Genomic DNA, 14,609 nt, shown 5'->3' on the forward strand with positions numbered 1-14,609 from the left:
GCTCCGATGCAGTCAACGCTTCTGTGCAGTCCTCTCAGAAAGAAATGATCGGTGTGTGTGTTTACTGTAATGAAAGTCAACTCAAATGCAACTTATTTTACTAATATGTTACAAATGTACAGAAGTGAATGTAAAGGAATGAAACATGCTGTGGTGTGCTGTTATAATAAAATAATCAATGACAGGATGGTGTGATGTGGCCCAAAGTGAAGCGGTGTTACTGTTATCAGCCTGAGGTTTATTATTTTCTATAAGAAGGTGTTTTATTCCTATTATACTACAGCAGTTTGAGACGTCATATTTTTATAGTTTATACTTGCGTTTAATGTCATGAAAGCCATGAAACAACTTCGTTTGTGGTTATGTAACAGCTGTAAAAAGTCATTCCCTCACCAGCCTACGTTTCTCTATCTTGACATTACTATGACAAAAAAAAAATCAGTTTTTTAATTTACTGAAAAACTGCAAAGTGCAACATTTAAAAAGAGATTTAGTACAGCAGCTCTATTATTGATTTAAGCAAGGTCTATGTAAGAATAATCATGGTGAAATAACTCATCTGCATAATAGCCATAATAGAACATGTTCTATTTTTATGCAATTTCATTAAATGAGAGACGAGACAGCACATGCTGCAGACCAGCACATTGTCCTCTAATGATCTTCTCCTGCCCACTGTGCTAACAGAATGTTTGCAGCCTTTGCTACCCGCTGATGTTCAGAGCCAGATCCACATGCTGATTCCTTCCAGAAAGTTTGACCTCAGCTATGACCTGAACTGTGCAATACTCTGCGCCGATTTCCAGGAGAACATCGAGTTTCAGTTCTCTCTTGGCTGGACTGCTCTGGTCAGCCGTTTCCTCGGCCCAGCCAACGCCAAGCGCGCCCTCATGCTGGTGGATCAAAACCTCCAGGTAACCTTAGATATGTATGGCTCAGTCATGTACAAATTTCATTCTTAATGTCATTAGCCTATATAAACACTATTTGCAACACAACATCTATCCCATCACTGAGGAACCCCTTCTCATAGGCCTTTCTTCCTCATTTGCCTTTTTTTCAGCTCACACGTCCTTTGGCCACCACTCCAGTAAGTGGCGCCATTGCACAGGCTCCACCCCCTAGAGCTGCTGCAGCTACTTCAAACCAATCCCAGGCTGTGGTGAGCCAGGAGGAGCTCATGATGTCTATGGTTGCAAATCTGGCTTCCATCACCTCACGCACTTCCATGAGCGTGGTCATCGTTGGGGGAGTGGTGAGTAACACATTAATCCAACAGTGTTTAAAGTCCAATGATCTTACAAAGAAAGTGTTTGGAAATCTATTTATCTTGGTTTTTTTTTTTTTAGTGGTACTCTTGTATGTTGTTGATTTTTATTCTCAGCTTAGCTCACAGCACTATTGAATTCTCTGCATTTATGTCTTCTTATGGTATAAGAGGAATAAAATATTCCAGAGCATGTTGTTATAGGAAAATAATCCACTTAGAGGTGGTAACGGTAACTCTACTTCATGCCAAGCCACACCATTCAGTTGTAGATTACTTTCCTATAACAACGTGCCCTGTCATGTAAATTCCTTACTCCTTGCCCATGGTTTACAACCACTGTATTATAACCAGCCCATTTGTCTTTGTAACAGGTGTGGAGGATGATAGGCTGGAGAGTCATCGCTCTATCCTTGAGTCTTTATGGCATGGTGTACTTATTTGAGAGACTCACATGGACCACCAAGGCTAAGGAGCGAGCACTGAAGAAGCAGTTTGTAGATTATGCCACCGAGAAACTCCAGATGATCGTCAGCTTCACCAGTTCAAACTGCAGCCACCAAGTACAGCAGTAAGTAACCTACTTACTGTATCTACTTAAATACCAAACAGGCCTCTCAGGAATAATCTCTTGTAATGGAAGCACTGGAGTTCTTTGGGAATTGAGCTTGATGTGTTCTTGTTTCTCTCTCTTCTTTTTTTCTTCTGTGATAAAGATGTTGATTTGGTTGTACAAAGTGTTGAGTGATGGTTTGTGCCATGCAGGGAGATAGCCAGCACGTTTGCCAGGCTGTGCCAGCAGGTGGATGTAACCCAACGGGACCTGGAAAGTGAAATCAGCCGGCTGACAACAAAGATTCAGCAGCTGGAGACGGTCCAGAGCAGCTCCAAAACACTGAGGTGAACACACAACTTTTCAGGACAATAATGAATTAATAATTAAATTAATAAAACATTTAAGTGAATTATTATTGAAATATTGAGACCAGTACACAGATTTGACTTGGTAAATTATTACAGCTATGGAAGTGAGTCATTTTACTTTTTAAATTGAAATTAGTTTTATATGTCTGTGGTTGTCCAAGTGGAATCCGTGACCATTTTTTTCCCCATTTTTGTACAGTAGTTGAAATCACAACCCACCATTACCAGAGTTCATTACTGAATTCTTAGTTATTAGCCTTTTGACTGGTCACATGAATCGAATGGGTTTAATTCAAACCATAATAAGACAAAAACATGAAGGCCTATACATAATGTCGACTTACATCTAATGACAATTGTGTGACTAGAAAGTTCAGTAATAAAAAGGCCTGTAGCTTCAATAAGTTGATAATGAGCCTAACATTTATATATATTTAAAAATAAATCTGCACTAAGCGGGTCTGCAGACTTAATTTTATTTATTTATTAAAGTTAAAGGTGTTCCTGGCTGCAAAACATTTGAGAACCCATGGTACTTGTGGTAAATAATTATTTTTTTGTTCTTTCAGACACAAAGCCACAGATTTGGAGAGGCAGCTGGAGAGCTTCTCGAGCCAGTATCTCCACCCACAGAACTGAATTCCCCACTCTCATTCAGCGCCACGGTCTCAGGCCATCTGCCACAAGACTTTCAGTTTATTCCACCAGGAAGGATCCACACAAGATGCATAGCAGCTGTATGAAAAGCCGCACTTTAAAGAAGGTTATCTATAAAAAACTGTCACATACACTTGCACCGTCATGGGTTGGTTTCTGGCTTTCTTCTTATGGACAGTTGAGTTGTGATTTGATTTGCTGTGTTCGAATTGAATCTGTTCTGTAATATGATTGATTACCGAACTCCGCAAAAACACTACTTTTATGAACTTTTGAAAGAAAACGATGACGAAAAAGGCTGAGCTGTAAAATCAACACCATGGCAGTTCTCAGAACACTGAAAAGCATTTTTTACTAAACAAAACCATTATTACTTTGTTCATTATCTCACGGTCTTGAAACAGAGCCTTTTTCTGAACCATGTTTTCTAGAAGGGAAAGGTCAAAAACTATCTAATTTGTAGATAGCCTTTTGATCGGTGCCTATTTTCGATATGTTCCTCAAATCTTTCTATGATTCTAACCCATTCTGAAGATTTTTTTTTTTTTTGGACTGTGCTTTGTAAAGATGTGAAATGTTCAACTAAAAAAAAAGTTGGAAAAATTGAGAACATAATTAAAATATTACCCATGATTTTTGTGCGTAGAATTACTTGACTATATTTTAGCATGAGTAATGTGTATACTATAGCAATGGTCACCAACCCTGTTCCTGGAGACCTACCTTCCTGAAGACTTTAGATGGTCAGGTGGGCACGCTTATGGCTGGAGCTAATCATCTAAGGTGTAAGAAGTTCAACTAAAACAGGTGTGTTAGATTGTGGTTGGAGATGAAACCTGCAGGAAGGTAGATCTCAAGGAAGAGGGTTGGTGACCACTGTACTATAACATGAATAATGTGACTAAGGCCAACAGATTTGGTTAAAAGATTTTATTTTATACAATATCAACTTATAGTAACACCATTATCACCAAGCCACTATACAAATACAAAAAAACACAAACCATCTCTTAAATGATTAGTCCACATTATGGCACTATAAAATATCAAGGCACAAAAGCCTTTTTTTTTACTGGCTTAAAACATTTTAAAAAGCAGGGGCTGGTAACTACTTCTGCTTAGTGGCCCTGCCCTGTTTCACTTTATTTTAAAGTCTTAATACAGTGTCAATACAGTTTCTGTCTGACAAGCCAACAACCATACAACTTCAAAAATCAGCAAATCAACACTTCATTCTGCAGTTAACAAAAATGACCATAGGAACAGCAACACTGTTAATGTTGTTGGGTCATCACTGAAACATTCGCTACAGTAATACACTCTGCCATACACACATTTAAGCACCAAGGTTGTACATGTGACTGCATTCCAACACCGTATATCCATTACACTCGCTTGTTAAATGATTGAGAAAATCCACCGATAGGTTCCACGGTCAAGTTGAACAATAGCACAAAAATGGGTATAAAATAGACGGGGAATGTTTTGATGAAGGTAACTAAGATTACACATTAAGGCTCATGAAAAGGCCTGGTTTATAGTACAAAAAAAATGTCTGAGTGGATCAAATATACTGCTAGGAATTGCAATGGACATGGCTAAAAATGTAAATGAACACTGCCAATTGTTTGGTTCCTTTGGTTACTGCTGGTACAAACTGATAAAAGAATGAAAAATACTGCATCATTTATGAATGAAGGCAAAACAGGCACAACACCTTCTGCACAATATAGTGTTCTTCATTAACAGTGGGCAAAATTTTTGTTTCACAACTAAAACTATCCATGCTACAAATTCAACCCAACAAACAAACCGTTCATTCAGGCTATATTAATGTAGATTGCTTTGTATTTACCAATGGACTGATCCTACACTGCACAGGTATGGGTCTTCTGAGGTTTTCTACATGGTCTCTCTACCACTTAGAAAGTTTGAATGGGTTTTCAGGCAGATGAGACAAATGATCAATGGTTCAGAAAAATAACCTTCTACATGTTCATATACTGCAGTATTAATAAAAATTTGTGTCTGGGGTTATATGCCTTATTCTGTTCACACACACAAAAAAAAACAACCCCAAACAGCATTTATTATGCTATGATGTGTTTGTACATTAGAGTTTGGATCAGGGTTTTTGGATGGCAGCAGTATCCTGGTACAATGAAAGAACAGATCAGTGCAGAACCGTCTGGTATCAAGGCAATACAAGATATATTCAAGCTCTTAGGTTCTCAATTTGGATCAATTCCTGGAGAAATCAGGGATCATGACTAAAAAGTATTATACTAGAAAAATAAGGGATTTGTCCTTTAAAAAGGAAGAAGAAAAAAATACCAGAGTAGCAAACGTGTATGTTCTTAGTTACGTAGCTGCTGGTTACACAAAGTCCATAATGCCCTTTAGCTATATCTAGTATCCTAAGGTCTATAATAAATTTTTTTTCACCAAAGGAAATGGGTAGAAACCATTACTGAAGCACAGTTTTTATGCCTTTTCTGCTGCTTATGCCATTTAATTGCTGCCCCACCTTATCTATTAAACTATTCAGAAAGCACCTGTGCTTATCATAATTTCTGAGAAAATTGGCCATTAGAAAGTGCTTTCTTAAAAGAAAAAAAAAATATATTCCAAATGACTACAGGTGCTAAAGGGCACTGGCATAATGGAATCTGCTAAAAAATATCCTGGACTTCAAATATACTGTAAATGACGTATCTCCAAAACAAACAGCTATAATGGGTTGCAATCAAACTACAAAAATATATACAATACCATTGTGAGAGCGCATATATATGGCATATACATGCACATATTGCTGTACATATATACCATATTTATATTCATATACTGTACATATGTATGTACATAAAGCACAATGATGCCTCCATCGTATTTCAATAACCTCCGGTCTGACCCCTGTCGAGTCAGCCTGGGCCTCTTCACAGGAATGTGTCATAATAAGTGAATACAAAAGGCGTGTTGTTCTCACAGTTGAGACCTGTAGTGATGGTGTAGTCCTCCATAAAGTCCAGCTGTAAGGCTCAGTTCCAGATACGGAGGAAGCTATCCCAAGAGCCCGTGGCCACGGCCATGCCGTCATCAGTCACGCCTAGACAGCTGACCCTGTTGTCATGGCCAGCGAGGACACCTGGGTAAGGATACGAAAAGTGAATAGAACGTTTACGAACATCAAGAGCTCTAAGAAGCAGGGGAAGTGAAACTGTAAATATGGGTTTGCTGTACTTCAACCTACAGAAACTGTAATTTCCACATCCCCTAAAGTGCCAGCAATGTCATGATGTGTGAAATTTGGAGCCAATTCTGAGGTGCCGACTGGCACATCAACAGTCTACCAAACACATGCAATTAAGCTAAGCCAAATCTACATTTAAATGCGAGGTGTGATGTTTTAAAGTCAAATAGATCTAATACATATAAAATATACACATACATTTCAGAATATACATACACACACACACACACACACACTAGTATGTTATATTAGTATAGATATCACTCAAAAAGGGCAAGGCATAATGTAAACGTTCTAGCAGTTACCATACCATATACTGTAACTATACTATAGGGTATCTTTTTATGTCAATCTCTGAATGTTTCAAAGTCAAATTAACATTTAAAGAGCTTATACAACTTTCTGCAGTCTACTACAGGGTGGTTGTGGCTCAGGTGGTAGAGCAGGTTGTCGACTAATCGTAGGGTTGGCAGTTCGAATCACGGCCCACATGACTCCACATGCCGAAGTGTCCTTGGGCAAGACACTGAACCCCAACTTGCTCCCGGTGGCAAGTTAGCGCCTTGCATGGCAGCTCTGCTACCATTGTTGTGTGAGTGTGTGAGTGAATCGGTGAATGAGACACAGTCTAAAGCGCTTTGGATAAAAGCACTATATAAGTGCAGACCATTTACCAGAACACCTATTTTCAAAATGACACTGAACTCCCCTCATCCTGATTTTGAAGATAACTCTAGTCTCCCTTTAGCATCCTAAGTCTCGCAGGCCAAACTTCTAGGATTTGTTAGAGAGTTGCATACATTTCTTCAATAAACATTATGAAGAGCTGCCTAATTTCACAGAAAAATGTAATTGGACTGACACAAAATACGAGCAACCACAGACATTTTCTTGTCTGCAAATACGTAAGCTTATTGTGTTTACTCACCTATGCCGGCTTTGAACGAAACCATTTAAGAACTGTTTGGGATTTCATTAACTGTCTTGTTCCAGTAACTATATCTTGCTCTATAAAGCTCTTTCTATGGCAGTGTTCAAAAGGTGTAAATATGCACAGAAGTGTGGAGGACCAATCAGGTTGCAATTTTGAAGATGCTGAAGCCTGTGGCCAGAAAAGTGCACAAAGCATAATCAGGGCCACGGCGTGTCTGAGAACTGGCATCCCTGGACCCTCGTAATTCCAACACTAAGGAATCTTAGAATGTGTACGATGGAAATGATGGCCTCACCTGCTCTCTCGCCCTTTAACGTGTCCCAGACGTTGCAGTTGAAGTCGTCGTAGCCGGCGAGCAGCAGGCGGCCGCTCTTGGAGAAGGCCACAGAGGTGATGCCACAGATGATGTTGTCATGCGAGTACATCATGAGCTCCTGATCCGCACGCAGGTCAAAAAGCCTACAGGTGGCGTCATCTGAGCCTGTAGCAAAGGCATTTCCGTTTGGGAAAAACTGCAAGACCAGAAGAGTTACTGAACACGGTAGTGTATGAATTTAAATACAAAGTGCAGTAATGTTCAAAATAAGCTCGACACTTACGCAGACAGCGTTAATGTCAGAAACATGGCCGGTGAAACTTTGTCTACACATGCCGTCTCTAATGTCCCACAGCTTGGAGGAGGCGTCACAGGCACCCGATACGAAGGTCTTGTAGTCAGGGCTGAGTGACAGACTCATCACATCACCAGTGTGGCCTGTGAAGGTGGTGGCCTGCTGGCCTGTTTCGATATCCCACAGTGCACTGTAGAGCAAGCGTTCCCAATCAGCGATGCTTATGCAAAAGTATATACTTTAAACAGATTCATAAAAATAAAAATACAACAACAATGCTGCACGGCACTTTATCAGTTTATTGATTCATTATCATTGTTGAACATATAGAAGAATGAACTGCATACACAGAACTCAGTACACAAGTTCTCCACTCACCACGTGGTGTCTCCGGAGCTGGTGACAATCTGGTTGTCACTGAGGAAGCGACAGCAAGACAAATATCCTGCAGAGGAAAGCAGACAAATATTAAGAGGAGTATTAGTAGCATTTTCACATTTCATTAATAATTTGGATATTAGTGATTCACAACTGGTCACATGACTATGGGGAAAAGAAACTCCATATAGAGCATATGATGAATTCTGGGAGTTTAATAGAGCAAAGGAAAAACTCTTTTTCTAGAGAAACAGTAAGGTATCTGAGATGTTTTGAAAATTATATGGCCAGTAAGAACTACGGCCGTTTTTAAAAATGTTTGCCAGACTCTTTGTACAGTATATATTTTGCTTAAAAGGCTGATCATGGTTTTAATTTTTCTACTGTCAATACTGAAGCCTATGAGTTTAAAATAACAGTACAATCACCATGGTTACAATGGAGACAAAAGTGATTTTTCACCTGTCATACAGAGAGCAATTTGTCAGTTGAGGGAACAACCTGTTCTCTTTATGTCTGCAAGTATGTTCGCCTTACCTGTGTGTCCAGGAAGTTCTCTGGTAACCCTGACATTGCCCTCCCGTGTTTTCAGGCTGTAGATGGAACAGATGTTGTCCAGGCCGCCGCAGGCCACGTAGTTGCCTGAAGGGGCGTAGGCACACGTCATCACCCAGGATGAGCGCAGCGGAATTGCGTGCATCTGAGAAAAAAGCCCCCAAAACAAATATAAGCCATATATAAATTCAAGTGCGTTGTATCACATGCTGGACTACATTTCTCTTAAAATTACAAAAGTGTGAATGTAACCAAAACAACAACGTTATTCGAACAACCAGATACTCTTACTTTTTTTTTTTTTTTTTTTTTTAAAGAAAGCTTACCATAAAGTTTCACATGGCATCTGGTTAAGACTTGAGGTGCATGTTGGCAACAGAAAAAACTAATGCGAACAGGAGGTTTTCACTTTCATGTAGGTGCAAACAAGTGGTCAGATATGAAGCTCATGTGACAAAGACCACTTTCATTAAAGTGATTATGGATAATAAACTTGGGCCACACCCATAATGGGCTTAATTCCAGATACAAATACATGTATGAATATTTGGAGCACTAAACAGGTACAGATACAGACAGAGCTGGCATTACTTTTGATGTTTAGACAAACACTTCATAGACTAAAGCAAGTAGCCTTGATACATTACCTTGTTTGTTGTGTAGCTGTCCCAGATGATTAATTTGCCATCCTGGGAGGCACTGACAAGTAACCTGAACACAAAAGCATAAATACACCTCTTCATTTGTCAGATCATAGAGGGTCTCAAAACTGATACTGCATGAGTTTGTACTTGGTATAAATGTGCGTCATGTAAATGTGAGCTCAGCTGCTTTAAGAATGCCTTTTTTATGTAATGTTCATCACTCCGTTATACAAGAGGCCCCCTGGAGAGACCAAAACAGACACTCCTTGCTCACACACACACACACACACACACACACACACACACACACACACACACACACCCCCCCCCTCTCTCTCTCTCTCTATCTCAGTACTAAACAGGGTCATGTCCTTTTGGAAGCAGTTATATCACAACATGAAAGTGGTGCCACTTAAGCATCAATGGCTGTACAGTACAAAAACTGAGCAAGGCTTCTATAATCATTCAGAGCAAATCGACACACACACACACACACACACACACACACACACACACACACACACACACACACACACACACACCTTGAGTCACTGCCCCAGTGCATGGCATAGATTTTGGCGAGATGCCCCCTAAGGGTTCGTCTGGTCCTCATCTGTATCCTTCCTGCTGAGTCCAGACCAGCTGTGATCTATAAGACGAGCACAATGACAAGACATGATAGCACATCACATATTGCCCAGGGGCAGTACAGTGGATGCATTTTAACTCAGAAAGACAAGTTTGTCCCATTCTGTGTAAATGGTGTACACATTATATTTTGCGTGTAATTATTGTGTTTCAGTGTTTATGTTCAAGCCAAAATGACTCAAGACAACACTGTGGGACAAACCCATGCCAACTCGCTTAGACATAGTAAAATTACTATGAACAACGAGTATTGGTACAGGACATGTTCTCATATTTTATGACGCAATAACCCTTGTCTATTACGTGTTCGATACCAACTCCAGTTAGATTTTCCAAAACGATTTTAATCATGTGGTTTCTTACAGTTTGTAATGTCTGATACTGTTTCTAGCCTTACACTAATAATGCAGTTTCAAAGAGGCCTTAGAAAACTTCTGAATCTCAATATTTCCATGCAATGGATTTAAGTCCTTTCTTTATTTCAGGCCTCAATATACATTGTTCTGGCCTGGTAATTAGCTCCACCCCCATCCGGAACAGAGCTGCTCAGCTCCACCCTATTTCCTTACATTTTAACTGGCGAGCTGCGATGGACTGTATGGCTGGCAATTTGCCTTGCAAGCAGCAGAGGGCTCTAACAATTACAAATCTCTCCTTTAAAATATTTTCACACTTTGATCAATCTGTGCACTCAAACCAAAAATTTACAAAAAGAACCTTTTTTTCTTTCACGCCTAATTTTTAAGGTGACTTTAATTTTTCACATCACCATAGAGCTTAGGCAGCAAATTCCAACTAAACTTTGTGAAAATATGCGTTTCCTCATAACTCTTGTTAACACGTACCTCTGAAAGAGTAGAGTCACTGCAAGCCTTTCTGGCATCCTGTTCAGGAAACAAAACACAATGTAAGAGAAACCGGTTTTGAGAGAGGAGTCATCTTAATACACGGTGGAGCACTTCAAAACCTGTTGACGTCCCTGTTAGCCGTTCTTACCCGGATCTGATTGCGAAGTTGCTCGGCCTCTTGCCGTAACTGTTCGAGCTCACTCATCGTCCCAGTATGACGCACCTGTGAGGCAAAAGAGACCAGCTGGAACCTGCAACACAGACAGACGCCGTTCAGACATGGTTAGAGCTTTAAGACACAGCTTAATATTGACTGATTTACTTTGGATTTCACACTGAGCAGCTTCTGGAAGACAGAAATCTGGAGAACATTTTATACAACACCAAAGATCACTATAAAGGACACTGGTAGCTCCCAGGGTGGCTACCCTACTATCTGGTCCCAAATAGCAAATGGCCTCTGATTTTTCTGTGTGCCCATGATAGGTCTATAATTTCACATCATTTGATGCATTGTAAAGCCTGTAATATGCAAGCACATGGATTTGAAAGGATAGTAAAATATTATATAATGCCATTATGACAACTGTTCCAACATTGATTCAGCATTAAGGAGACACTCAAAACTGGGCACATAGAGTACAAAAAAAATAAAATAATTGCTGCTATGGTAATCTCAAGGGTAGATTTTTCTGGACCTTTATTATACACCTTTCACTTTGGAAAGTACATGTGGTGTACCTTGTAAAATGTACATAATTGGACCTTAAAGACCACTTTTATCTTTATTTTATGTATTTTACCCCCCCCCCCCCCCCCCCCCCAGTTTAAAAAAACAAAAAAAAACAAAAAAAAAAACACTGAAACCACACCATGAACCAAATCACTCTGGCATCAACGCTGATCAAAAACTCCCTTTGGTGCCTCAGTAGATGTAAACGAGAGAATTCGATATAATCAGGTTATAATCTAACAAATCAACCCAGCCAATAAGGAAGGCACCCATAGACAATACTGACAAAAGTGCTGCTCAGGACTGGCACCCTATTGTCCACTGTGTGGCCAGCACGTGGCAAGCACGGCTTCAACATGCTGATTCAATTCCCTACAGCATGACAGAACAAATCTGAAGCAACGAGGTGACGAGACGTTTTGTAGAATTTACCTATTGCATATACTGTCACAGCATGTGTTATCATTATCAGGACTAACTGCACTTCATAAACATCAACATAATTAGGATAATACAGTACAGTGCAGTTACATTGCTGTAGTTTGTGTTTGTGATATGCCTTGAAATGTATTAAAAACTACCTGCAATATTTCATTAATTCATTCCTCTTCAGTATTTGCTTTATCCTGTTCAGAGTCATGATAAATGCAGAGGCGATCCCGGGAACATTGGGTAGAAAGTTACACGTTAATATTCTCATTCACACCCAGGGACAATTTAGAGTCTACTGCCAACCTACTGCCATGTTTTTGGTAGGTAGAAGTAAACAGGAGAACCCAGAGGAAACCCACAAGTACATGTGGAGGACATACACACAAGTCAGTACCCCAAAATCAGGATCGAACCAGGGACCCTGGAGCTGTGAGGCTGAACTTCTGCAATATCCTAACCAGAACCAATTCTGTTGGTTGGATTGTGTGAATGTCACAAATCCTCAAAAATCACCACCTTTCATCTGTGATTCAGGATGATCACATCGCAAGACAGTACATGTAGTTAGTTTTTAGAGGACTAATCTGCAGCCTTCTGTGATTTTAGCATTGCATATATACTAATAATTTTGTGCTGTGTAGTAAACTATGACTAATATAATAGATTCATTCAAATACTCGGCTGCCATGAGAATAAAAATGTACGTGTAAAGCACATCACATATTCAGATAGGCACTTAAATGGTATTTCAAACCGAAATCTCTGAAGGCAATTTAGTGAACACACAAGTAGTATTTTTTATTTTTTTTAAAAAAGGACAAACTATAGTCAGCGACAAAATTATTGGCACCATTTGGAGGACATAAGTTTTAGTATTTCTTTTCTCAGCAGTAAACGTTTTGCCATTTCTCTACCCTGCTGGAAAAAAAAACCAAAACAATAGATATAAAATACCATTACAAACTATAAGCTGTTAACCATTAAAACCATTACCATTATTGGTCCTTAATGGTATCCACTAGACATAGCATGCCACCAGTAGAAAGCAACACATTACCAGCAGAGGGACCATTGCACGGGCCATTACAGTTTCCATTAAAACCAATACAATTCCCATTATAACCATTACACATGGTCTATGAAGGTTTCTATTGCCCCCCCCCCGGCAATATATATAAGTTTGTAATGGTATTTGTAGTGGAAACCATTAGAATTTCTGTGATGGGTTCTATTGTTTTGTTTTGTTTTCCAGCAGGGTAGAGAAATGGCAAAACCTTTACTGTTGAGAAAAGAAATACTAAAACTTATGTTTATGGAAAAGAGTGCCAATAATATTATCTATGTCTCTATATATGGCGTTGTGTGTATTTCTACATTAGGGAGAGGGAGAGATTGCACATACTTCCCAGTTTACACATACCTAAAACTGAAAGTAAAAGCGTTTTGAATGGAAAAAAAAGACAAAGGAAAAAAGAGAGTGTTTCTAGGACTGTGACACGTCTGATACCGAAAGAATTATAATTTTAACCATATTAAAAGATTTTTTTAAGACTTAAACTGAGTATATCATATTCGCAGGCCTTGGAGTGTAACATCAGTCTTGGCAGGATCTACAAACTTCCGGCCTCCTTACCGATTTTGACATCTCAAAAAATCCCGAAAAAAAACAACACCAAACTGAAAATCAACAACTGAGCGGAAAACTGCGTTGTTTCCACACACACAAACACTGCTCCTGTTCATGCTGAGTTTTTACACTCTGATAGGCCGTATACTGACAAATAGGTTGTAAATACTCCTCTGGTTAACCTGTTTCCCGAGCAAACTGTTTAATGAGCTATTACTAGCTATTACTTTAACATGTAAAATCATACATCCCAGTAAGCAGTACCAATATTTCAGCCTTCAATATCAATATCAATATCACCAAACATTTCAACTTGTTGCTCGGTGTGTTCGTTTCTAAAAGCAGGAAATACGGCCGAAAATTGAGAGAAATCACAGGCGAGTTATAGGCGCTTTAACATTACCTGAATCAAGCTCGTCGTATTGCTCTGTAACCCAGCTGATTTCAAAATCCACACATACTGCCAGTTGTAAAATAAACAGCAAATAAAACGCACTCGTTTTTTGTTTTTGTTTTTTTTAAAGTAATTGTAATATATTTAAAGGGCCATGCACCCTCGCCACGAATGAACTCAGTTTTCAACAAGCTGTCTTTTTTTTTTTTTTTTTTTTTTTTTACCACACCCATAGAGAAAACGGGAACATGGCAACAGCACAGGCGGAGGGGTGCACACCTTATTCATTTCTCACAACATGTACTGTGGTTATTTTAAAAAACGACACGTTAATTATTTACCTTGTTTACAAAAGGAAGTTATTTAACATAATCATTTTCATAACGTCAAAATACGTTTACAGACAACTAAAAAATAATCTCATGGTAATTTGGCGTTCCCTCTAAAACGATGGTTTAGTCCGTCGGCTGCCTGAACGCAGCGGTGACATGAGAAACAGGAAATATATCCGTTAAGTGTGTGTGGGTTCAGGCTGAATCCCAAATGGCTCCCTAATGAACAAAACGTGCACAATGTAGGGCGGAGATGCAATTATTTCACATCATCTGAGTGCACTTATATGTGTAGTACAGAGCAGTTTTGGGTTTGTCAGATTTGCTTGGTCGCATCTGAGGGAAATACTACATTGTTAAAAATTTCTGTGG

General features: G+C 39.3%; 2 protein-coding genes across 3 annotated transcripts in view; one reads left to right on the forward strand and one right to left on the reverse strand.

Annotated features, from left to right (window-relative positions):
- Positions 1-3,481, forward strand: part of mfn1b (mitofusin 1b) — a 15,601-nt gene extending 12,120 nt beyond the window's left edge. For both annotated transcript variants that reach the window (XM_017478050.3, XM_017478051.3), the window contains exons 14-19: positions 1-51; positions 688-914; positions 1,064-1,255; positions 1,642-1,838; positions 2,033-2,167; positions 2,761-3,481. The exon at positions 1-51 is cut by the window's left edge and continues 52 nt beyond it. In XM_017478050.3, coding sequence (XP_017333539.1) covers positions 1-51; positions 688-914; positions 1,064-1,255; positions 1,642-1,838; positions 2,033-2,167; positions 2,761-2,830 — 872 coding nt within the window. In that variant the 3' untranslated portion in view covers positions 2,831-3,481. The remainder of the gene's footprint in view (positions 52-687; positions 915-1,063; positions 1,256-1,641; positions 1,839-2,032; positions 2,168-2,760) is intronic.
- Positions 3,482-3,763: 282 nt separating this feature from the next.
- On the reverse strand, positions 3,764-14,111 carry LOC108270972 (guanine nucleotide-binding protein subunit beta-4). The gene is made up of 10 exons (XM_017478053.3): positions 13,915-14,111; positions 10,868-10,970; positions 10,717-10,755; positions 9,766-9,872; positions 9,227-9,290; positions 8,562-8,724; positions 8,025-8,091; positions 7,635-7,836; positions 7,331-7,547; positions 3,764-5,996 (listed from the first exon to the last, which is right to left on the reverse strand). Exons 2-10 carry the CDS (start codon positions 10,922-10,924, stop codon positions 5,890-5,892), a joined length of 1,023 nt encoding a protein of 340 aa, XP_017333542.1. The 5' UTR covers positions 10,925-10,970; positions 13,915-14,111; the 3' UTR covers positions 3,764-5,889.
- Between the last annotated feature and the right edge of the window lie 498 nt (positions 14,112-14,609).

This window comes from Ictalurus punctatus, chromosome 10, assembly GCF_001660625.3.
Source record: "Ictalurus punctatus breed USDA103 chromosome 10, Coco_2.0, whole genome shotgun sequence".
Lineage (NCBI taxonomy): Eukaryota > Metazoa > Chordata > Actinopteri > Siluriformes > Ictaluridae > Ictalurus > Ictalurus punctatus.

Bases quoted from the DNA above. Each gene is read 5' to 3' on its own strand.
- LOC108270972 (XM_017478053.3), bottom strand. From the start codon at position 10,924: ATGAGTGAGCTCGAACAGTTACGGCAAGAGGCCGAGCAACTTCGCAAT. The intron at 10,756-10,867 runs GTAAGAACGGCT...TTTCCTGAACAG, and splicing joins AACTTCGCAATCAGATCCGG to GATGCCAGAAAGGCTTGCAG. The intron at 8,092-8,561 runs GTAAGGCGAACA...TTTCCTCTGCAG, and splicing joins AGAACTTCCTGGACACACAG to GATATTTGTCTTGCTGTCGC.